At 41.9% G+C, this 24,243-nt stretch overlaps 1 protein-coding gene across 1 annotated transcript; it reads left to right on the top strand.

Moving 5' to 3' along the window:
* Positions 1-9,562: 9,562 nt before the first annotated feature.
* Positions 9,563-10,285, top strand: LOC139188611 (uncharacterized). Its single transcript, XM_070806231.1, has one exon. The coding sequence runs from the start codon at positions 9,563-9,565 to the stop codon at positions 10,283-10,285; it is 723 nt and encodes a 240-aa protein (XP_070662332.1).
* Positions 10,286-24,243: the final 13,958 nt, after the last annotated feature.

A 24,243-nucleotide genomic window follows, 5' to 3' on the forward strand; every position in this document is an offset into this window, starting at 1 on the left:
CATTATAATCGTGCCCATATAAATTGTTACGGGAAGTCAGTTACTTTTCATCGTCCTGGATTACCAGAGGTTACTTTTGTGGGTGAAAGCAGTAGGGTGAGACATGGTGTTATTTCTGCCATGAGAGCAAAGAAGTTGTTATCGAAAGGTTGTCAAGGATACTTAGCACATATGGTGTTAAATGATGTTGTTCCTAGCAGTGTGAAGGAAGTTGGAGTAGTTAGGCACTATCCTGATGTATTCCCAGACGATTTGCCTGGATTGCCGCCAGACAGAGATGTGGAGTTTTCGATTGATTTGCTTCCAGGTACGGATCCTATATCTTTGACTCCATATAGAATGGCTCCAGCTGAATTGAGAGAATTGAAAATTCAGTTACAGGAATTAACTGATAAAGGTTTCATTCAACCTAGTACTTCACCTTGGGGAGCTCCGGTGTTATTTGTAAGAAAGAAAGATGGAACCTTGAGATTATGTATTGATTACAGGCAACTGAATCGGGTGACGATTAAAAACCATTATCCATTGCCTTATATCAATGATTTGTTTGATCAGATTAAAGGTGCGTGTGTGTTCTCTAAGATTGATTTGAGATCTGGCTATTATCAGTTGAAGATTAAAGATGAGGATGTACCTAAAACGGCTTTCATGACCTGTTATGGACATTATGAGTTTTTGGTGATGCCATTTGGATTGACTAATGCACCTACAGCTTTCATGAGGCTAATGAATAAGGTATTCCAACAATATCTTGATAGATTTGTCATTGTTTTTATCGATGATATTCTGGTATACTCTAAGTCGAAAGCAGATCATATTCGACATCTTAACTTGGTATTAAAGAAATTGAGGGAGCATCAGTTGTATGCCAAGTTCAGTAAATGTCAGTTTTGGTTGAATGAAGTGGCATTTTTGGGGCATGTAGTATCGGCATGAGGAATTCAAGTAGATCCTCAAAAGATAGTAGCAGTGGAGAATTGGGAACAACCACGAACCGTCACTGAGGTACGGAGTTTTCTGGGTTTAGCAGGTTATTATCGACGGTTTGTTCAAGATTTTTCTATGATTGCTTTGCCACTAACGAAATTAACCAGGAAGGATGTTAAGTTCGAGTGGGATGAGAATTGTGAGCAAAGTTTCCAGCAGCTGAAATATTGCCTTATTCATGCTCCAGTATTGGTACTTCATGATGATAGCGGTAACTTTGAGATTTAAAGTGATGCTTATTTGAATGGTTTGGGATGTGTTTTGATGCAGCATAATAGAGTGATTGCCTATGCTTCTCGACAGTTGAAGATTCATGAAAGGAATTATCCTACTCACGATCTTGAGTTGGCAGCCATTGTCCTTGCTTTGAAGATTTGGAGGCATTATCTCTATGATGAGAAGTGTAAGATCTTCACAGATCATAAGAGTCTTCAGTATCTTTTCACTCGGCATGATCTTAATCTTCGTCAACGAAGGTGGATGGAGTTACTAAGTGATTATGACTGCACTATTGAGTATCATCCGGGTTGTGCAAATGTGGTAGCTAATGCACTGAGTAGGAAACCTCAAAGTCGACTCAATGCTTTGTATGCTTGTCGTGTTCCTCTTCTTGCAGATTTGAGAGCTACTGGAGTAAAGTTGGAGATCGAAGAACGAAGAGAAGCTTTTCTTGCTAGTTTCCAAGTCATGCCAGTTTTAGTCGATCGTGTACTTGAAGCTCAGATGGTTGATGAAGAAATTCAAGAAATGATTCAATTGAGAAGTGAAGGGAAAAAGAAAGACCTCAGGATTCGAGAATCAGATGGCATGCTTATGCAAGAGAACAGAATGTATGTGCCGAATAATGAGGAATTAAAGAAGGAAATTTTGGATGAAGCACATTGTTCGGCTTATGCAATGCATCCAGGAGGGACTAAGATGTACCATACCATTCGACCATTTTATTATTGGCCGGGTATGAAGAGGGAAATTGCAGAGTATGTAAGTAGGTGTATTGTTTGTCAGCAAGTCAAAGCAGAAAGAAAGAAGCATTTTGGTCGGATGCAACCATTTCATGTTCCTCAGTGGAAATGGGAAAATATAACTATGGATTTCGTGTAGAAGCTTCCGCATACACATAATGGATTTGATGGTGTTTGGGTGATTGTAGATCGACTTACCAAGTTAGCACACTTCATTCCCGTAAGGGAAAAGTATCCCCTGAATAAATTGGCTAAGTTGTTCATCACGAAGATTGTGAAGTATCATGGAGTTCCAGTGAATATTATTTCTGATCGAGATCCAAGATTTACTTCTAAGTTTTGGATAGCTTTTCAAGAAGCTCTTGGTACGAAACTGCTTTACAGCACTGCTTATCATCCTCAAACCGATGGGCAATCAGAGATGACTATTCAGACGTTAGAGGATATGCTGAGATCTTCATTGTTACAGTTTGGTGATTCTTGGCATGATTGCCTAGACTTGATGGAATTTGCCTACAATAATAGTTTTCATTTGAGCATTGGTATGTCACCATTTGAGGCACTTTATGGTAGAGCTTGTCATACGCCATTGTGTTGGTCAGAAGTTGGCGAAAGAGTGTTAAAAGGTCCAGAGATTGTGGATGAGACTACTCAAAATGTTCAGGTGATTAAGTCTAACCTGAAAGCGGCCCAGGATCGACAAAAGAGTTTAGCAGATAGACATGCTACTGATCAAGTATATGATGTGGGTAATTTGGTATTCTTGAAATTGTCACCTTGGAGAGGTGTAGTGCGGTTTGGAAAGAAATGCAAGCTAAGTCCTAGGTACATAAGACCTTATGAGATCACTGAGATGATTGGTGAAGTCGCTTACAGATTGGAGTTGCCTCCGGAGTTATCTAAAGTATATAATGTGTTTCATGTCTCGATGCTTCGACATTATGTTTTAGACCCTTCACATGTGATTTCTCCTCAACCTTTGGAGATTAATCCGGATTTCACGTATGATGAAGAACCAGTGACTATCTTGGATTGGAAAGACAAAGTTCTAAGGAATAAGACAGTGAGCTTGGTAAAAGTATTGTGGAGGAACCACTCAGTAGAAGAGGCTACTTGGGAGACAGAAGATCGAATGAGAGAGATGTATCCGAGGTTGTTTTATGAGTATTAGTGTGGTGACTGATTGTATGAATTTCGAGGATGAAATTCTATAAGGAGAGTAGATTGTCACAGCTCGTCCCGAGATTCTATTTATCGAGGTTGTGAAATGACGGAATTGTCCTTGACGGATGCTAAGGTATGTGTGTGACATATTATTGAATAATGCATATTTTCCTAAGTTTGGAAAAATTGAAATAGATTAAAAATTATTTGCAATTTGTGTGGTTAGGGAAAGAAGTTGGACTTGTTTTGGGATGGACCACACACACACACACGGGGTACCCTCACCCCGTGCCCTCTCTCTCTCATCTTCTCGGTTCACTCTCACTCTCTCCCTCTCGAAACTGTACGAACCAACACCAAAAACCCTTGAAACTTCATGGATCGAAGTGGAGATTAGCACCATCGCGTTCGTGAGTGCCCTACGAACTCAAAGGTCCCATTTTCAGGTAAGGTTTTCCTCATTTTCACGTCGAAATCACAAGCACCAAGTTTGGCACTATTTATGAACTTTGTATTGGTTCGTTTTTAGGACAATCCAAGCTCATAGTGAGCTCTATGAAGTTCCCACGAAGCTCGGGGACGTTCGTTTGGAAGTTTTAGACGTCGGGAAACCCTAGTTCGAAGGTGGCCGGTTTTGGTGAAATTTCCCAACGTGATTTCGAAGGATTGGGAGGTTTTTAAAGGTATAGCCTTCTTCCTCTCGTAATTTGTGAAGTTTTGGTGAAAATTTCATGGAAAATGGTTGAGAATCGAGCAAGAAAAGACCGATTACAAGTCTGCCCAGTTTCCGACGTCGGTAAGTTTTCCTGGCGACTGGAGGTAGGGGATGATGCACATGGGGGGGCGCGTGGACCCGTGCCTATTCCGGCTCGTGGGGGCACGTGCAGCCTCGAAAATTTTTTCTAAAAATATGTCGACGTCCGTGACGTCGAGTAGGTCACTGTGGTATATTCATATACCCAAATTGAGCACCGTATGAGAAGTTATTACGAATTGTCGGTTATGTGCTTTAATTAACATTTTTATAGTTGTTTCGCATATAGGTGATACCTATCCCGAGGACGAGCGCATCCAAGGACGTCACGAGGGTTACGACCCTTCGACTTATCAGTGAGTGGGCAGTTATTTTCTATTATTACCTATATATTACTGAATTTCCAAGAAATTGAATTTAAAAGAAAGTATGTTTTTAAAATGCCATGCATGCATATTATGAATTATATGAATTAGCAATTGATGCATATATATATATATATATATATATATATATATGAAATGGTGCTGTGGACGCACAGGTGAGTTTTATGTTATTCATATCATTTATTGTTGATGTGAATCGTGTTAAGAGCTCATAACATGCACCCCTGGTGTTAGTGCTTATAATATTCACCCGCACCGCACGCTCACCTTGGATCCAAGTAGGTGCATGTCGTACAGACCATGAGAGGGTTCTGACATGCTAGTTATACAGATCACTAGAGGTGGTTCCGACTGGTAGGTGACCTTAGATTATGTGCACAGATGATTGATGAGAGAAGCACTAGAGCGTATTATTACACCATTCTTGTCGTACAGACTACTTCAGGTAGTTTCGACTTATGTGCAGAGTAGTGCCATACAGGTCACCGTGGTGACTCCGGTTGGTTTGGATATTGAGCTATGGAATTAACCTTACAGGACCAACTGCAGGGTCTCCGATTGATTCATTATGTCACCTGTTATATTGATGCATTCTTAATCTGTTATTGACATTTATGGCATGGCATATTTTATGGGTTTTGATAAAGAATTGTGATTTGAGATATATGAAGATTATATGCATATTATGTTATTTTATGGGAAAGTATACAGGTTTTACAGCGAAAGATTATAAATGTTTTAAATGAAATGTTTTTTTGAAAAACTTTGGTTTTACTGACCCACTCAATTTTGTTTTGCACCCCTCGAGGTTCTAATTAGCAGCGTTGGGGGCCCATGAGGATTCCCACGACGTACTGACAAACTACATAAATGTAGGACTCACCTGCGGGTGTTGTAATTTAGTTATGGTCCTACTTGACTGCACCTAGTACTTATGCTCTGAATTTGTGTGTTTCACACTTAAACTTACTCTAGCATGTTACTTGGTTATTATTGCTAGTATTTGGTTTTTGTTTGTTCGTATTTCTCTTATCTATTGCTTCCGCGTCGCACTTTTGGTTACATCACGCCCACGTGACAGCCAGCATGCCTTGATTCTAGGATCGGGGTGTGTCACTAAAGCCAAACGACCCGCGTGGGGGAAGTGCGCGAGTGAACGAGCTGAGATTGGACTCCCTTTAGGTGAGTCCACGCGTTTGTGGGCTATTTCTTGGGGGCTATTTGGCCTTGGTTTGGCATTTGGCTTTTAGCCTAAAGATTTAGCTTGGGTTGGGTTGGGTTGGGTTGGGTTTTGGGGGGGGGGGGAATAAGTGGGGTAATTTGGCAAATAGCCCAGGGTTGAGTGTGGTCTAAGGATTGTTCTTCCTCAAATATTGCTTTTCATAATTTCATTTAACATGAAGCCCAATAGAGTAAGGCCAGTTTAGTATTATTTTTTTCCATCAAAAGTTGTTTCACTTTAAAATTAAGCAGTAAAAAAGTGTTTAGTAATAAAAAAGATCTTGCTTATTTTAAAAGCAATTGCCTATAGGCAGTAGCTTTTAAAAGCAACGTACAGGTTACTTTTAAAAGCTATTTCAATAAAAAAATAGAATTGAGCTTTTAATAAATATTTTTAATTCTTGTAATACACTCATTAATTTTAAAAAGAACAATATTTATCTTTCTAGACACATTTTATTCTTAGAGAACAAAGCGACCATCACCACCTACTAGTACACTCTAACCTTTTACACCACCATTACCATTACCACCATCACCACTATTGCCACAACACCACACCACACAATCGCGCCACAATCTCTAGCAACTTATGGGCGAGACTCTTAGCGTTCCATTGAGGGGAGTCGTCACAATCGTTTTCATGGAGATACTCAAAGTGCCTTCAAGTGCAGATCTCACAGTTCATTTGGATGAGGATCAAGAAATGCTTTCAGTGTGGCTAGTTTATCACATTGTCGACACACCAATCCATGTAGAGATAAGACCAGGAAATGTTTTCAGTGTGGCTAGGTTGGTTATTTCATGAGCGAGTGCCCAGAGGCCACATATATTGGTACTAGCGCAGCGACGACCAATGTTGATGGCCCAATTACACCTCCTGCTCAAAGTGGGCCATCTAGAGCACCTTCAGGCTCAGGTCAACAGAGATTTGTACGGCAGAAGTTCGAGAGCCTGGAGGCGGTTAGTAGTTATTAGAAGCCCATAGTAGTGGAGCAGTGACATCGTAGGGAAGTTCTTAGGAAATGGCTAGAGTTAGTGCATTCTGCTTGAGGGATAAGCCATAACCCTACAAGAAAGCAAATACGATGAGTTTAGGGGACTAAACTATTTTTAAGGGGGGAAGGATGTAAACCCAGTCCTCATATTTCACTGTTTAAACACTGTATTTCATAATGGGTACGATGCGTTTGTATTTACGGTGTAGGATTTTTTTTCAAAATTTGTAGAAGGACGAAAATGCCCATGTTGGGCTACGCAAAGTTTTACATGGACGTATTTGATCCTTTCATGTTTCGCCACATTTCTTGCCATATTTAGATAGTGCATGCCACTATGAACGCGTGGGCGTAATAGATATAATGAAGATTCTACGAAACTTTGAAATTAAAGGGCATTTTGGTCTTTTCACTTGTCCTTAATAGACAGTTTGTGAGCCACGTGGGGCCCACTACCCTTGTTTCTGGAGCCTTCTCCCTTTTTCTTATTTTTTCTCCCATGGCACTCTTATCTCTTGGTCTCTCAACTCTTTCATCTCTCCCATCTTTCTCGTGAGCAGCCACAAACCACCATCAAACATTCCTCTCGACCCTACGAACCAGAATCTAGGTTTTATTTCCTAAATTTGGTACTTAGACGTGAGTTAGAAGTCACTATTTCAGGGCCGACACTTACCTAACATTTTTCCTACCAATTCCAGCCAAGGTGAGGTCTCTAACCATCATATTTCGATTCCTCTTGTTAAGCAGATCAATTTCCATATATAGATTGTTGAATTTGGTTAGAAACAAGTGAGTTATAGCAATTTAAGTTTACCGAGTTTTCTGGCAAAAAATTGAGAATCTGGTTGAACCACGACAATTGTTACGACCGAGTCGGCCCGACCCGCGACCAAGATCCTACCCGACTCATTTCATAATCCAGATTGGAATATTCTTTTAAATATTCCCGTGGCCTTAGAGGAATATTCCATCACGTTGATGGGGACTTTAACCATTGAATTTTTTAACTTTCGACCTGGGATCTTTCTTAGGGTATTTCAACATGCCGAATCAGTTTTTAGCATTCGTTTAATGTAGTTTCTTAGTTGATGGTCTAGTTGACCGACACTTAATTTTACGATTGGCAGAGATCCGACCGTCAGATCCTAATGAAATTTTAATATGTTGTTCTAGAAGAATAACAAGGACTTTAGGAAGTTATGGATCAGAAATCCAATGTGTGCATCTTCCGAATGTAAGGTTGTTGACCTTACCGTTGTCATTTGACCAACGATTGACTTTTGGTCAACGTATCCTGAATCTATCTAGAATGTACTGGAAGGTGTGTACTACGTATAATTATGTGTTTTATCGCAAAAGTTCTGAGGCACTATTTATGATTTGTTCTATGTGACGACTGTACGACGACGCATCGATCTTTGTGCTAGGGAGTCGTAGCGAGAACACCATATGAGTGACTTTAATATATATGGTAGTGGCTATTACCTTGAAATTCTTATGTTAGTATCCTTAGTGGATATGGCATGATTTTGTAATTGTGTTTTATATTAAATTGTTACATTTAAATTCTACCATCGATCTACTTTTATAAAATGTTATTTGACTTGCATATTCGAAATGTTTGTGAAATGTGATGTGAAATGCATATTTAAACTGTTCATAAAACATGAGGGCTAGTAGTGATCCGTTAACCCATCGTCATGAAGAGTTGTCACATTGAGTTTGTTTCATGTCTTGCTTCGTCGAGCCTTTCTAAGCTAAGTTGATTCATGCCTTGTTTCGTTGAGCCTCTATAAAATATTTTACTTGAATTTTGCTCGGTTCTGTTAAGTGGTCCGGAACTGGGTTCCACTAGGGTTTCGTTGAGTGATCCGGATCATATATGTTCGGATTACGTTATGTAATGATTATCTTGTAAACAGTTTTTTAGTCGCAATTGTATTACTTGGAGAGCAATGATTATCTTTCTTGAAATTCAATAAGGTTTCAATCATAGAGAATTGGTGTGGGGATAGGAAACCTCTCTCCTCCCGTGGGGCGGGGGGTTTGGGGGCTAGGGTTTGAGAATTGGGGATTAGGGTTTCTAGTAGTAGGGATTCTTGCAATTCCAAAGGAAATTTTCCAATTCCTTTTTTATCCCAACTTTTGGAAAGTCATTATTAACTTTTTTTTATCCTGGAAACACTTAAGGATAATCTTTGGTAGAAAATCTGAACAAGAAAACGCTGAGTTTTTATGGATAAGAACAATTTCGCAACAATACACTTCAAAGATGGGAAGCAACGTGCGTGTAATCATGAGGGCTTTAACCAATCGGGAGATCTGGAGTATGGATGAAAATGTGGATCAAAAGATGAAAGGACATGTTTGTTTCTCTGCTATGAAATTTGTTGGTAATCATGATTATGTGCAAGTTTGGTTAATAGATTCTATAGGCTTAAGTTGATTTTTACTCTCTGTTCTTGCTTTAATGGTTGGAATTCCTTTACTTGGGAAGCGAATCCTTGTGTTTTTTGGTTACTTTCTGTTTTTAGGTTAGCATTTCAATCCCTTTCGTTAAACTTTGTGGTTTTAATCATTAGGGTATTGGTTTGCTTAGGTCGGTTGGGTTTTTTAGAACACTTTTTTGTGTTTCTAGTGAAGCTCAATCGACAGCTTCCTTTCCTAATGGCTTGCATGCATGCGCTTTGGATTTCCAAACGTTTTGCGTGTATTAGAGTGAGCCTTCTGTCTAGGCTTAGGTTCTCGAGGTTTGCTGATTGGAGCTTGGGTTTAAATTGTAGTTCTCTATGTAGAGAAGTCAATGATATCATTCCTGATATCTTGGCTTAGTGTAGGATACATTTTTGTAATTGATTTGTATAAAGTTTAGTTTGCTGTTGTATACCTAGAAAGTAGGGTAATTTACTTCTAAGTCAAGTATTCTTCTTTGTATAAATCTCCTTGTTTCAATAGAAGAAAATACACTTCCGCAAATCATATTTTTGCTCTATTCTTTACATGGTATCAAGAGCTAAGTCAAAACCATAGTTCTTGCCGCTGCCCTTCTTTTTGCTATTTTTCAATAGCCATCTTCCGTCAACCATCATGGCCACTGACGAAATTCCCAAAGGTTTTGCGGTTGACGTCAAAACTGATGTTTCAAATCCTTTGTTTATTCATCATTCAGATCACCCATCTATGATGCTGGTTTCGAAGCCCCTTAATGGGGACAACTACTCTACTTGGTCTCGTGCAATGAGAATCTCCCTTAGTGCCAAAAACAAGCTAGGTTTTGTTGATGGTACTGTTACACAGCCTTCCGAGAAAACCAAACCTGCTGATCATGCTACATGGCAGAGATGCAATGACATGATCGTTGCATGGATCATCAACTCCATTGATTCAGAAATTTCTGACAATATTCTTTACATGACTGATGCTCATGCAATCTGGGAGGAATTGTGTGAGCGTTATTCTCAAAGCAATGCTCCTCGGATTTTCCATTTACAACGGGACATTGCTTCTCTTACTCAAGACCAACTTTCAGTTGCTGCGTACTACACGAAGCTGAAGAAATTATGGGATGAACTGGCGTCATATAATGACTCCACTTCCTGCACATGTGGAGCTCATAATGAAATAAATAAATTAATGCAGTTCCTTATGGGTCTCAACGAGTCCTATAGTGACATTCGAGGGCAAGTCTTGTTGATGAACCCTTTGCCAACTGTTCGTCAGGCCTATGCTTCAATTTCCCAGGAAGAGAAGCAAAGATGTCTTACTGCTTCACGTGGAGTCACCGAGACAGCAGCTATGGCTGTTCGATAAGGTGGTTCACGGTCATCTGGATCTTCAAGTCGTAAGCCCTTGCATTGTACTCATTGTGATCATGACTATCACACCATTGATACTTGTTACCAACTTCACGGGTATCCACCGGGGCATCGTCTTCACAAAGTCAAGCCTAAAAAAGGAAGCAAGTCTTCTAAAAGGGAAGGCAGTTCTTCTTCGTCTGCAAATCAAGTTTCAACAGGTGCAACTTTGGAAGAGATGAAGTCGGTGATGTCCGGGTTATCTGACACCCAATTCCAGCAAATCCTTGACATCATGAATAATAAAGGAGTTGATGTCTCCGTTCCTCCAAAAGCTAATGTCGCTGCCATGAAGACAGGTTTGTCGAAATCTTCTTTGCACTTACGTCGATGGATAATCGACAGTGGTGCAACAGATCATATAACCTCATCACCTGATTTGCTTACTGATGGTGTCAAAAACACCAATTTGTCACCAGTTTTATTACCAAGTGGAGAGCAAGCTCGCATAGTCTCCACTGCGACAGTTCCTTTGAGTTCCACTTTTTTGTTACGAGATGTGTTGTGTGTGCCCTCTTTTCAAGTAGATTTGATGTCTGTGAGTCGAATTACAAGTGGATTGCATTGTTCTGTAACCTTTTTCCCTTCATGGTGTCTTATGCAGGACTTGACGACGAAGAAGGTGATTGGTTTGGGTAAGCAATGCAGAGGACTTTACTACTTGGTGACGTTGATTCCCACCGTCTCTGGTAGCTCCCGCCAAGTCTGCAACCTTGTTCTCTCACCCACAGAGTTGTGGCATCGGCGTTTGGGTCATTTATCCCCTTCTAGGCTCGATTTCATGTCAAAACACCTGTTGCATTTTCCTTTTCAATCCAATAATGCTTGTAATGTTTGCCCTTTAGCCAAGCAAAGTCATTTACCTTTTAGTATCAGTTCCATTACAACCACAAAACCTTTTGATTTGATCCATTATGATATTTGGGGTCCTTACGCAGTTGCATCAACTTCCGGAGCCAAGTATTTCTTAACTATTGTGGATGATTACTCTCGTTTCACATGGATATTTTTTATGCAACACAAATCAGAAACACAGCACATCCTCAAGGATTTTTTCTCTTTTGTTCAAACTCAGTTTAATACATCTATTCGCCAAATACGAGTGGACAATGGTAGAGAATTTTTTTCTCTTCGTGGTTTCTTCCAAGATCATAGGGTCCTTTATCAATGCTCTTGTGTCTATATGCCCTAACAAAATGGGGTCGTTGAGCGTAAGCATCGTCACATACTTGAAATTGCTCGTGCCTTGCGTTTCCAAGCTAACCTTCATATTACTTTTTGGGGGGAATGTGTCCTTACGGCTGTCCATATTATTAATCGTCTTCCTAACCTCATTCTTTCCAAAAATACTCCTTTTGAACGATTGTACTTAAAACCACCGTCATTTTCCCACCTTAAAGTCTTCGGTTGTCTTGCTTTTGCCACCAACACCCATATCTCTCACAAGTTTGCTCCCCGAGCCCACAAATGTGTCTTCCTTGGGTACCCCGTTGGACAAAAGGCGTACAAACTTTACAACCTTGCCATTCATACCTTTTTTACTAGCAGGGATGTTGTTTTTCATGAACATATTTTTCCTTACCATTCTTCTCCATCCTCTACTTCACCTAACCCTACGCCACTACCTATCGTCTCTCCTCACCCTACACCCTCCTTACCTGAGCCTCAAGCTACTACACCTTCTCCCTCACTCGTGTCTACTGATACTTCTACCACTCTTTTTCTGCCCGAGATTTCCATCGATTCTGACCTACACCCTGATGCATCTTCTATCGAGCATGCTGCCTCCCTGCTTCCTACACCACCTGCACCGATGCTTCGCCGCTCTAGCCGCCACTCCTCACCGCCTCCAAGGTTGCGAGATTATGACTGCCCCATTCTTAAGCTTACCCAACCCGATCCTCCATCGTCTTCGTTGTCTGGTCCTACTACTGGTACGCGTTATCCACTTGCTAATTATCTCACTTATCATCGTTTCTCACCTGCACAACAATCTTTTCTTGTAACTATCACTCAACAGGTTGAGCCCCAGACTTATGCCGAGGTTGTTGCTTCCCCTCATTGGCAGGCTGCCATGACTTCTGAACTACAGGCTCTCGAAGCTAATCACACGTGGACTCTCACCTCTCTTCCGGCTGGTAAATCTCCCTTTGTTTGTCGATGGGTTTATAAAATCAAGCTTCGTTCTGATGGATCCATTGAGCGTTATAAAGCTCGTTTGGTTGCCAAGGGTTACACACAACTTGAAGGGATCGACTTTCATGATACTTTCTCTCCCACTGCTAAGATGACAACTGTTCGCTGCCTCTTAGCTCTCGCTGCTTCCTGTTCCTGGTCTCTTCATCAACTTGATGTCAACAATGTGTTTCTTCATGGTGATCTTCATGAAGAAATCTATATGCTTCCTCCTCTTGGTCTTCGGCGACAGGGGGAGAATTTGGTATGTCGCCTTAACAAATCCTTATATGGACTGAAGCAAGCATCCCGGCAATAGTTTGCCAAATTTTCTGAGTCTATTCACTGTGCTGGTTATGTTCAATCAAAGGCTGATTACTCTTTGTTCACAAGGCAGCAAAGCAAGTCTTTTACAGCTCTTTTAATTTATGTTGATGATATTCTGATCACTGGAAATGATCCTGATGCCATTAGGGATCTCAAAAAATTTCTCAATAGTCGTTTCAAAATCAAGGACCTTGGTGACTTGAAATACTTTCTAGGCATCGAAGTGTCACGATCAAAGAATGGGATTTTCATTTCTCAACGTAAGTATGCTTTAGAGATTCTGAATGATGGTGGTCTCTTGGGAGCTCGCCCAATCGAGTTTCCTATGGAGCTGAATCTTAAACTTTTTGACAATGGTGAGTTACTTAAAGATCCGGCACAGTATAGGAGGTTGGTGGGTCGATTGATCTATTTAACAATTACTAGGCCAGATATCACATATTCAGTGCATGTGCTAAGTAGGTTTATGCATGAACCTCACCGTCCACACATGGAAGCAGCTCTCCAAGTTTTGAAATACATAAAGAGTACTCCTGGACAAGGTTTATTTTTCTCTTCTAAAAATGACTTGACCTTGAATGCATAATGTGATTCAGATTGGGCAGGATGTTCTATGACACGAAGATCAACCACAGGATATTGCGTGTTTTTGGGTTCTTCATTGGTTTCTTGGAGATCAAAGAGACAGAAAACCGTATCTTTATCATCAGCTGAGGCCGAGTATAGAGCCATGACTGGAACTTGTTGTGAACTATCATGGCTTCCATATCTTCTAAAGGACTTGGGATTGTTGCATCCAAAACAGGCCTTATTACATTGTGACAACAAAGCAGCTCTTCATATTGCTGCCAATCCAGTTTTTCATGAGCGGACTAGACATATAGAGATGGATTGCCATTTTGTTCGAGATAAAATACAAGATGGTTCTATTGTTACGCGATTTGTTCCTTCTTCACAACAACTTGCAGATGTGTTCACGAAGGCATTAGGAAAGGAATCTTTCTTGTCCATTATACACAAGTTGGGAGTTCTTGACATCCACTCTCCAACTTGAGGGGGAGTGTAGAGAAGTCAATGATATCATTCCTGATATCTTGGCTTAGTTTAGGAAACATTTTTGTAATTGATTTGTATAAAGTTTAGTTTCCTGTTGTATACCTAGAAAGTAGGGTAATTTACTTCTAAGTCAAGTATTCTTCTTTGTATAAATCTCCTTGTTTCAATAGAAGAAAATACACTTCCGCAAATCATATTTTTGCTCTATTCTTTACACTCTATGCTTGTTCCATCATCCAACCTCTACTTCCCTTCTCCCTAGCTTATTCCAGTGTTTTCCAATGGCGCAACTCAAGGCTTCTTCCTCAAAATCTCCCAGAGCCTCTCCTAACTTGAATTCAGTCCCTTGGATCAATCATTTCCCTAGACCCCAACCTGGACAACAACTCATCGTGGTCGAGAGACCTAGAAGTGTGGTCACCCTTGAGAGGGGTTGCACGAGAGTGTCAACTTCCTTGTACTATACTGCTAATGTGGAGCACATGGAAAGTCGTTGTCTAGTCAGGAAGATGTTTGGTCAAGCGGTAGAGGCGAAACTAATCCAAGGGTAAACTTGCTATAATCTGGAAGGGTCTTATTCAAGGTAATTTCTTCTTAGATCACTTTGGTAGGCACTAGTTTATGATAGAGTTCACAAATGAAGAAGATGTTGCGGTGGTCTTAGAAGGTAGGCCTTGGTATGTCGAAGGACAAAGGTTGAAATGATTGGGAAAGTGATCAAAGTGGATGAGGTTACTCTGCATGGCTTGAATGGACTCTTTTTGCGTGTGCTCATGAAGGTCGACATCTGATACCCTCTTCCGAGGGTACTTGTGCTAAATGATAGGAACAACAACCCTATTTATGTTTGTTATGAAAAGCTGTTTGAAGTGTATTTCTACTGTGGTAGAATAAGGCTGGATGGTCATAGATGCCCTATAGGTTTGAAGAACTCGAGACCCTCGTTCCTTATTGACAGGATCTTTAAGGAGGAGCCCAGGGTGTTTCCTACTAGTGTTATGAATGTGACTCCTTGGAATGAAGAGATGCAGGAAGATGTAATGATCTATTTTCCCCATGCCACTTTATTTGAGGACGATCTTGTGGACCCTGGCCAAGGTTATGTTGGAGGGGCTATACCGGGGTCGGAGGGTTGAACTCAAGTGCCGATAAAAAAAAGAGGAAATATGTCCAAGGGAAGAGGGGGCAAAGCTTTGAGAGACAATTAGACTTTTAAAGAAACAGCTGTTGGAGCAGGGCATGGTTATCCAGGGCACAATTGGGAAGTGATTGCTGATCTTGATAATGATCCTCACGGGGTAAGATATCATTTAGAAAAATGTATAAAAGTTAATAAATTTTATGCTAGGTAGGAAATGTTTAGGCGTGAGGATAAAATTGTTGATGAAGGGGATAACTTGTGGGTTGATAGTCTTTTCCTTGACCCTCCTTTTAGGTCTTGGCTAGAAAATGATAAATTGGATAATGATTTAGATGATATTCTAATTGATAAACATGATGTGATGTTGATTGAAACGACTGGAAGTATGGTTCGACCATCAAGAATGGCGGTGGAGATGAAAACAAATGCTGAATGAAAAGGAAATGAAGTGGTTAGACCTATTGCAGGTTTGCTGAGCCCACGAAAGAGAATGAGATAGGAAAGTAACAAGTTAGCTGGGAACATGTTGAACCTGGAAGAGATTGACTGATGAAGTGGATGTTATGGAATTGCAGAGGTCTTGGTAGACCGAGTTTTAAGAGTCAGTTTAAGCACATGTGTTTAATAAATAAGCTAGATTTATTCTGTTTAGTAGAACCTAGGCAGGATTTATCTACGTATGCCTTGAACTTTTTTAGTTAGTTTTTTTATATGAATTTTGCTTTCCCAATGGTGGGGCGAGCTTGTGGTGTTATCATTTTGTGGATTTCCTATGTAATTCAATTAAATGTTTTGTTTGCTTCATAGAGATTTGTCCATTGCCATATTACCAACATAAAAACAAAGATTGATTGGTTTACTACTGTTTGGATCAAAACTTGAACTTTGGGCTCAAGAAAGGAGCTGGCCCAAAAGGAGGCCCGAAGGGAAAGTCAGCCGAAGCCCAGTCAAAGCCCAGAAAGCAGAAAGGGCCTTTTCTGACTTGGTGCAGCTCATGAAGACCACTTGCTTACCTACCCAAAGGCCAAGTGGTATAGACTGACCAGCTACACAGCCCATAAAGTACTTTATGATGGCAGTACATGTAAAATAGTTGATGAGTCATCACCCTTCAAACCGCATTCGGGCAAGGTTGCTGCTACAGGAGACCAAGCCGAGTTGTCTATATAAGAAGAAATAGAAACCAGGAATAAGGACACTCAATCAAACAAACAAATGCAAGCACAAACTCTGCTCAAAGCCAGATTTGCCTTCAAAATGAAGCTGTAGTCAGCCCAAGCCTTCATCCCTCTCGGGACAAGCCTTCATCCCTCGCGGGATAAACCTTCACCCAAACCCTTGTAATAGCTCTGCTACCTTGTTCAACCTTGCTGTAGTATCGATTCATCTTTTGTAAATCTCTCTCCCTCTCTGAAGCTTTCATACCCTTGATAAACTACAAAGATAGGAACCTGCAAGACGACCAGGCTTGCCCGACAAGGTTAAACCTTGCCCGACCTTCTTTGTTTTTGTCTTTTCATTCATTAGCCTAGCAATATGTTGTATACTTCCAGTTCTATTCAAGTTATTTCTAGCAAGATGACTATTAAAAGGCTTTCTCAGTACTTGGATCCGATTTGAATATATCTTCAGTGTTCAAACCAGATCCAAGTCTTAAGCCCTCGGGCATGTAAATCTGATTAGTTAAAAGTCCTTGGCCTCAAGGCATTAAAAAGAACCTTATGTGGACTTAACCCATCCACGACAATCCTTGATAAACGAGAAGTCTGAAGGTACTTGGGGCGCAAGTAATCGACCTACCTCTTAGTCTTATTTCTATTACATTATGATTATCATAGAACGCTTAAGCATGGGAAGGATTCTGATAGGAAGCCTCAAGGCCTACACCTAAGGCCCCACGAAGGCACCTATTTGGGTTCATTCCATTCGGCGGTCTAGAATGTTTGAGTATAAGAACGAACTTTAATGGGAAGCCTCAAGGCCTACATCTAAGGCCCTACAAAGGCACCTATTTGGGTTCATTCTACCTCTCGAACTCGGGTAATCAGAAGTATAATAGTTATAAGACTCATGCATTTACGAGAATAAATATGATGTGTTCGAGCACTGGTTTAGTTATTGATAGAAAGCCTCAAGGCCTACACCTAAGGCCCCACAAAGGCACCTGTTATAACTAACACGGTTTCTCGGGTATATACATATACAACCAAAACTCGACATCCATTTCACATCTGCCATACTGAAGATGGCAGTGGCACGCCTGAGCACTCAAAAGTTAACCTTGATTGTGAGCCTCAAAGCCTACACCTAAGGCCCCACAAAGGCACCTCTCAAAGTTAACTATGTCCTTCTCTTTCAGCCTTGCACGACGAGCCTTGCCCGAAGAGTCTTGCCCGACGAGACTTGCCCGACAAAGCCCGACAATGAAGTAGAAGCCCGACAGCAGCCCTCAATCGGCGCCAACCTCCCGGGGAGCTGTGTGCTCGTCGGCCAGGAAACATCCCCGACGGAAATTCCTGACGCGAACATAGTTTTGGCACGCCCAATGGGACTATACACTTTGTGATCTTGCCCGACAGAGGGTTTCTCTCACCCTTTTTTCCTACGAATGGTGGATCAATCATGAGATCCTTCTTCCCCATCAGGACGAGTGGTCCTAGAAAGCCCAACCACATCTGAAAGATCGGAAGGAAAGGGAACTAGTGAAGAACTACAAGCTACTATGATCCAAGTACTGAAAAGCATGGAAAGAATCTCCTTGGAAACCAAGGGAGAAGTGAGTAGGCTCTGTACATTAACAGGGAATCTACAGAGAATACTTGATCTAGAGTTTTCTACTCCAAAAGGGGCTAAGGAAAGTGGGATGAGCCAAGTCACCATGAGAAGTGAACCAATCATTCCCTTATTCCCACTATTAGAAGAAGAAAAGGATAAGGGAAAGAATAAAGTGGCTCCTGAAGGGAATCAACCTGTGATAGAGCTAGTTCTGGAAAAAGAGCCTCCCAGCTTCCCATTATTATCTTTTAATAATAGGAGGCAGAGCGAACAAGAGAGAACGAAGTATGGAATGCCTATAATGATATGGGAGACTAGCAGAAATGAGGGCACCACTACTTCAGATAAACCTCCACCTTACAGGCCACCCCCGTTGGCTAGTAAGGGAGTGGGAACTAACTGGAGGAAGCCCGAACCAAGGAGAGAAGCAGGTACGGGCAATGACCAGATCCCAAAGATCGACACTGCTCTCATCGGTCATGATGATAATTCAGCTACTCAGCAGCTGAGGGAAGAATTTGCTGAGCTAAGAATGACAGTAGCTCAAAATGCTCAGCCACGGGCTCGCCCAGTGTTCAAAGTCACTTACCAAAAGCCTTATCCTGAATATATTGACGAGCTCAATCCATTCCCTCTCAACTTCAAGATGCCTGCATTCCCAACGTTCACAGGTGAAGACAGTAGCGTGTCCTCCAGAGACCACATTTTCAAATTCTCCAATCATTGTGTGGCATATGAGGGCAACCCAAATTATAAATTGAGGTTGTTTGGGAATTCATTGGCGGGTTTAGCATCTCAGTGGTACTCTCTATTACCCCCTAATTCTATTGCCAACTGGGGGCAAATGGAGATGGCTTTCCACGAACAGTTTTACAGAATTGAGCCAAAATTGACTATCAATAACCTTGTTGAAGTCAAACAATACGATCATGAATCTACTGAGGACTTCATGATGAGGTTCAGGAAAATAAGGATGAGATGCCAATTCCCCGTCAACCAAGCGCAGCTCATATCAATTGCTCAAATGGCTCTAAAATTACCTTTGAGGAAGAGGTTTTATGATGCACAATTCAACGAGCTGTAAGAATTGGTAATCACTGCTACTAAGTATGAGAGGCTGTTGCAAGAAGAGCAACAAGTGAAGCACACTTCCAAGGTCTCTCCCTTCTACAAAAACAAAGCTGCAATTCATCGTGTGGAAGTGGGAGAAACCAGGCCAGAGCGTGAGGATGGCCATGAAGAAAACATAGATGTATGTGCCACTGAAATGACTACACCTTTCAAACCACTGACGGTAAAGGGGCTAGTCCAACCTGTCAAAGATCAGAAGGTCGTAATGAACGATGGTGGTTTCATCCCCATGAAACCACCCAAGTACCAGAGTTATTCGTTCGATTTGGCCAAGGCACCTGAGATCTATGAAGAACTGGTACGGGCAAGAGTAATTTTGCCCGACAATACCAAAAAGATGCCCAAACCAGAAGAACTCAGGGGGAAAAGTATTGTAAGGTGCACTATACCTTCAACCATTCCATAGTTAATTGTGTCCAGTTTAGAGATTGGATACAAGATCTTATAGTGAAGGGAAAACTGTTACTTGACTCGCCCCAAGCCAGTATGATGGTGGATACTAACCCTTTCCCTGAGGCTCTTATCAATTTGATCAACCTCATTTTAGAAGAGCCAGGGTCACCATTTAGTACTGCAGAGAAAGAAAAGGGCCCAGGTTGTCCCAACACCTCTGCATGAATAAAAATGCCATGAAGGGGACCAAGGGACCAAGATCAGGTCCTAAGATTGGTGTTATCGAAGGAAGTAGAAGAAAGAAGAAAGTAAACAAGGGGGCAAAGAGTTGCCCGAAGTCAATTCAAACAGTACCAAGAGCAGAGCAGAGGACAAAACACATGTTTATTCCAATAAGAAAGAGGTTACAAATCATCCTATTCTAAAAAATTGACATCTTCACTCAGGGTCACTATTCGAGAATGGTATGTCTGCATAATAGCAAATATCCTACTAGGTTCGGCCAAAACAGTATGGCTATTTACAAGTTGGGACCTAGTATGCTCTAACTCCGAGTTTGACTTCTCTACTCCCTCAATTTGGTTTTCAAGGGTATCCAGAAGAGTTGCTTGTTCAGCTTTAAGAGCAACCAGTTGTTCCTCCAGCTTTTGAATTTCAGAAGTAACAACTTTAACCCTTTCTTTAGTCCGCAAGCTTTCGTCCATCAACCGATCAACTTGAGTGGAGACGTTTGACTCTTTCTCCATAAAGCATCTTGCCCGATTAGCTTGTCTATCAGCTTTCTGGTATTGCTCCCTAAGAGCCCTCAAATTCTCAAACAAAGAGAGAAAGGAATCATGCTGAGGTTTTGATAGTCGACCAGTTTTGAAAGACTCAGTTGTGACCTTTTCTAAATCACAAAGAGCCTTGAGGCAGAATAATGCAGTGAAGTCCTTCCTCGCCCATTCTTGGAAGACTTGTTGTTGCTCTGAAGAACTTGAGGTTGCTGAAGTATGTCTTGAGGATCTCAACCTTGTCTCAAGCCGCCCAAGTGCTTCAAAAAGTCTGGGCAACTTAGCAGGGTTTGGGGATGCAAAAGGAGGAGGATCCTGCACTGCAGCTCCCTCTAATGGAGTAATGCCAACTGGGGGGCGATCTCTGTCTGCCTGATCTTCTCAATTCCAGAAGGGGGAATCTCAGTACCTCCAAAAGATAAATGAAGACGGGAACGTTTTGATTTACGGACCAAATGAGGGGGAGAAGTTTCTTTTGGAACTTACTGCAAAAAACCAAAAGACCAGGTCAAGACAATCTAAATACAGTTGGAGGCAAAAAGAGGCCTTGGAGAGAAGAAATGTACCTGACTCAGCCCTAGGGTTTCACCAGGAAGAGTACTAATTCCTTGTTGGCGGGAAGATTCTTTACCACCAGCAAGAGAGGATAGAGCTGCACCTGAACCTGTACCGGTGCCCTAGAGATATCCAAAGACAGCAGTAATTGTTAGTAAATAAATCGTAAGAGGAAAACAAGAAGAAAATATTCCTATACCTGAGTTTGGTCTTGAGGAGGAGAAGAAGGTTCATCAATATCAACTGTTGGGCAAACAAATACCCGCGAGATTGCTACCTCTGAGGCTACAGGAATCTCGGGAACTATGGGTTCATTATCTGATACCACTAAGGGAGAAGGTGGCTCATATACTGGAGAAGGCTGCAGAAAACATGAGCGGGAGTTAATTTGGAAGCAATATACGGGATTTCAATGTGAAAATAATGGCTCACCAAGTTATTGTCCTCATCCACGAAGTGCAACATAACTCATGTAGATGGATCAAATTGAGAGGAAGGAGTTGCATCCAGAGCAGTAGAAGAAACCACAGACTTCAGAGGAGGGCCATGACTAGGCAAAAAGGCAGATGCCCCAGCCTAAATACAAATAGAAGAAGAGAAAAGATTCAGGCATTAGATCTAGAAATTAGAGAGTTATCCAAGAGTTAGAAAGGAAGAGAAAGCACCACTGAAGGGTTAACCTGGGAAGGAGAAAAACTTGTCTCTCGGGCAAGTTGTGGAGAGGCCTCGGGCGGAGAAAGCTTTTCTTTTCTTGCGTCCTGATTCAAAGTAAACAGATTTTGAGTTCTGTGAAAACAAGAAGGGATGTGCGGATAAAAAATATAAATCATACCTCGAGTTCTTTGAGGACGATACTTTGTAGTTCTTCAGCCTTTTTGAGCATGGCAGCTCTTAATGGTTCCTCCTTAGAAGCAATGATTGGTCTTTTAGATGCTTGAGTTCCTGTTTTTCAAAGAAAACAAGAAACAGTTAGATAGAGGAGAAAGGCAGCAGTTTGATAAAGGAAAGCAGAAACTTACTGGAAGATTGTTGCTTCTTTCTGCCTGCCTCAGGGACTAGAGCAGATGGGGCTGATGACTTAGGAGAGGCAATAGTTTTTGCTCTCTTACTCTTTCTAGTAAGAGTTGGTCGTGTGGTTTTGGGTAGAAGTGCAGGATCAAGATCTGAAGCCTTAATCACAGCCGCTTTCTTTCGCTTGGGTGCTTTAATAATTGCCTCGGGTGTTTCTTCAGCTCCTGAATCCTCAAAGGATTCTGAGACATCCACACCTTCCCCAGCTTCTCGTCTTTCAGCCTCTGCGGCCGCCCCATGGAGAACTGCAGCATCAGCTGAGTTATCCTCGGACTCAATGGCTTCTGATTCAACATCCATTGGGGCTGCAGGGTCAAACAAAAGTAAGGATAGAAAGTCTTCAGAAGGGAAACAGAATCAGGTTGAAAGAAAAGTACCTATCAGAAGTGACCGATTCTTCTCTTGGATCATCTCCTTCCAATGTTCAAGCTCGCCCGAGCTGGGGTATAACTTAAGAGAAAGTTGGTTGAAAAGGCGGTCACGAGTCTCTTTCAAATCTCCTCCATACTTCTTGGTCCATTTGTCTTCCCACCAAGAGGAAAAGAGCGAAGTACATTCAAAATTAAGAACGATGGACTGTCAGGTCGCTTGACTCATTACGTCGAGACTGCGACGGGCAGCTCGGAATGTCACCTCAGGTGGAGTTAGTAACCGGAATGAAGTACCACAATGGACAGAGTCGAAGAACGGGACAGGAATGGCCTGCCTAAATCCCAACTGCCTGCTGCAAAAGTTAGGATAGTACACCTCCAAACCTCGCTCATATCTATTACCCCGAACTCCCCAGGCCAGGTCTCTCGGTTGAATGCAGCTAATGAATTTCTCCCTGCAAAAGGGGGTAGCATCTTCGCCAGGGGCATCTTGAAAGACTTGGTCAGAAAACCAAGGATATCTCCTCAAGACCGATGCACCCCATTATAAGTTTGATTGAGTCCTACAAACTCTGAAGAAGTAGAAGCAGGTAAAGGTGGAGTGGTCTATAGGGGCAGCTTCAGCTAAGATTCGGGCAGGGGCCACACCCTCCGGGAACTCCAAATTGGCAGCCCGAAACTCTGGGAAGTACCATTGATGCCAAGTTTGTATCATCCATATAGGCCCATTCAAGTTGGTCTCAAATGGCTCGCCTTGAGTCATTTCAAAAAAGAGATGATAAAGATGGGAAAGGAGGAATGGACCTGCAGCTACGTCATCAAAGTTATGAAGAGCTTCTACTAAGGGGATCCATTCAACCCTTACCCCTTTGGACTTGTTGGGAAAGATATGTTTGTTGAGCCAGTATAAGAGGAAATACATGTGCTTTTGATCTTTATCAACCCGAGAAGAGCCCGCCCCAAAATTCTCCTTTACAAAAGGAATGAATCTTTTGAAGGAGGTCTCATAACTCTTGAAAGTTGCAGAGTTATAATTCAAAGAAAGGAAGGTAGTAGATGAACTTGAGTTTCCAGTGGTAGAGGACGGGACCCAGTCTTGAGTGACGTCCACTATTTTGCCCGAAGGCCTTAACCCGAAAACCTGGGCCATGTCAAGGATGGTTGGAGACATGGGGCCCATACGGAAGTCGAAAGTATTCGTGCCCGAATTCCAGAAAATGAGGGCAGAAACAAGCAATTCGGGCTTGGGAGTGATGGAAATCTTCGAGAGCATGATTAATTCGTAAATACCATTATCTATCCATCTCTTCTTAAAAGTATGCTCTAATTCATCAATCCACTGAGCCCAGGCAGGGTCATTCATAAGAGGAAAGCCTCGACGGTATGATGACCATTTGGATGAAGAGATGCCCGACCTAGCCGAATAGGGATTTGGGGAAAACCAATTATCCCTGGGCATGTTGCTTTCTACCACTAAAGGGACCCGAGAGATCCAGGCGAGACCCAATGATTGCGCCCCATGCACCTCAAAGAAAAGCTCGGAATGCAAACCTGCCTGAGGGCGATGTAACCCGTTGAGTAAACAACGCAGAGTGGCGATTCCTTCTCCAGATTCATAGGAGGGTTGGGTTTGGCTAGATTCCGAAGCCATTTGATGAAGTTCGAGAAGGGGATACCAAAGAAGATAATGAGGGTGAAACCTCATAGAGGGATTTCTTGCTGTAAACACAGGGGATTGGAGAGTTCAAACGCAAGAGATTCGTGGGTTTTAATAAAAGAACTTTTTCAATTAATATTGGCGCCTGGAATTCTAAGCTAAATATTGATTGAAGGGGGCACTATTTGGATCAAAACTTGAACTTTAGGCTCAAGAAAGGAGCTGGCCCAAAAGGAGGCCCGAAGGGAAAGTTAGCCGAAGCCCAGTCAAAGCCCAGAAAGCAGAAAGGGCCTTTTCTGACATGGTGCAGCTCATGAAGACCACTTGCTTACCTACCCAAAGGCCAAGTGGTATAGACTGACCAGCTACACAGCCCATAAAGTACTTTATGATGGCAGTACATGTAAAATAGTTGATGAGTCATCACCCTTCAAACCGCATTCGGGCAAGGTTGCTGCTACAGGAGACCAAGCCGAGTTGTCTATATAA

Source organism: Malus domestica, chromosome 10 (assembly GCF_042453785.1).
Source record: "Malus domestica chromosome 10, GDT2T_hap1".
NCBI lineage: Eukaryota > Viridiplantae > Streptophyta > Magnoliopsida > Rosales > Rosaceae > Malus > Malus domestica.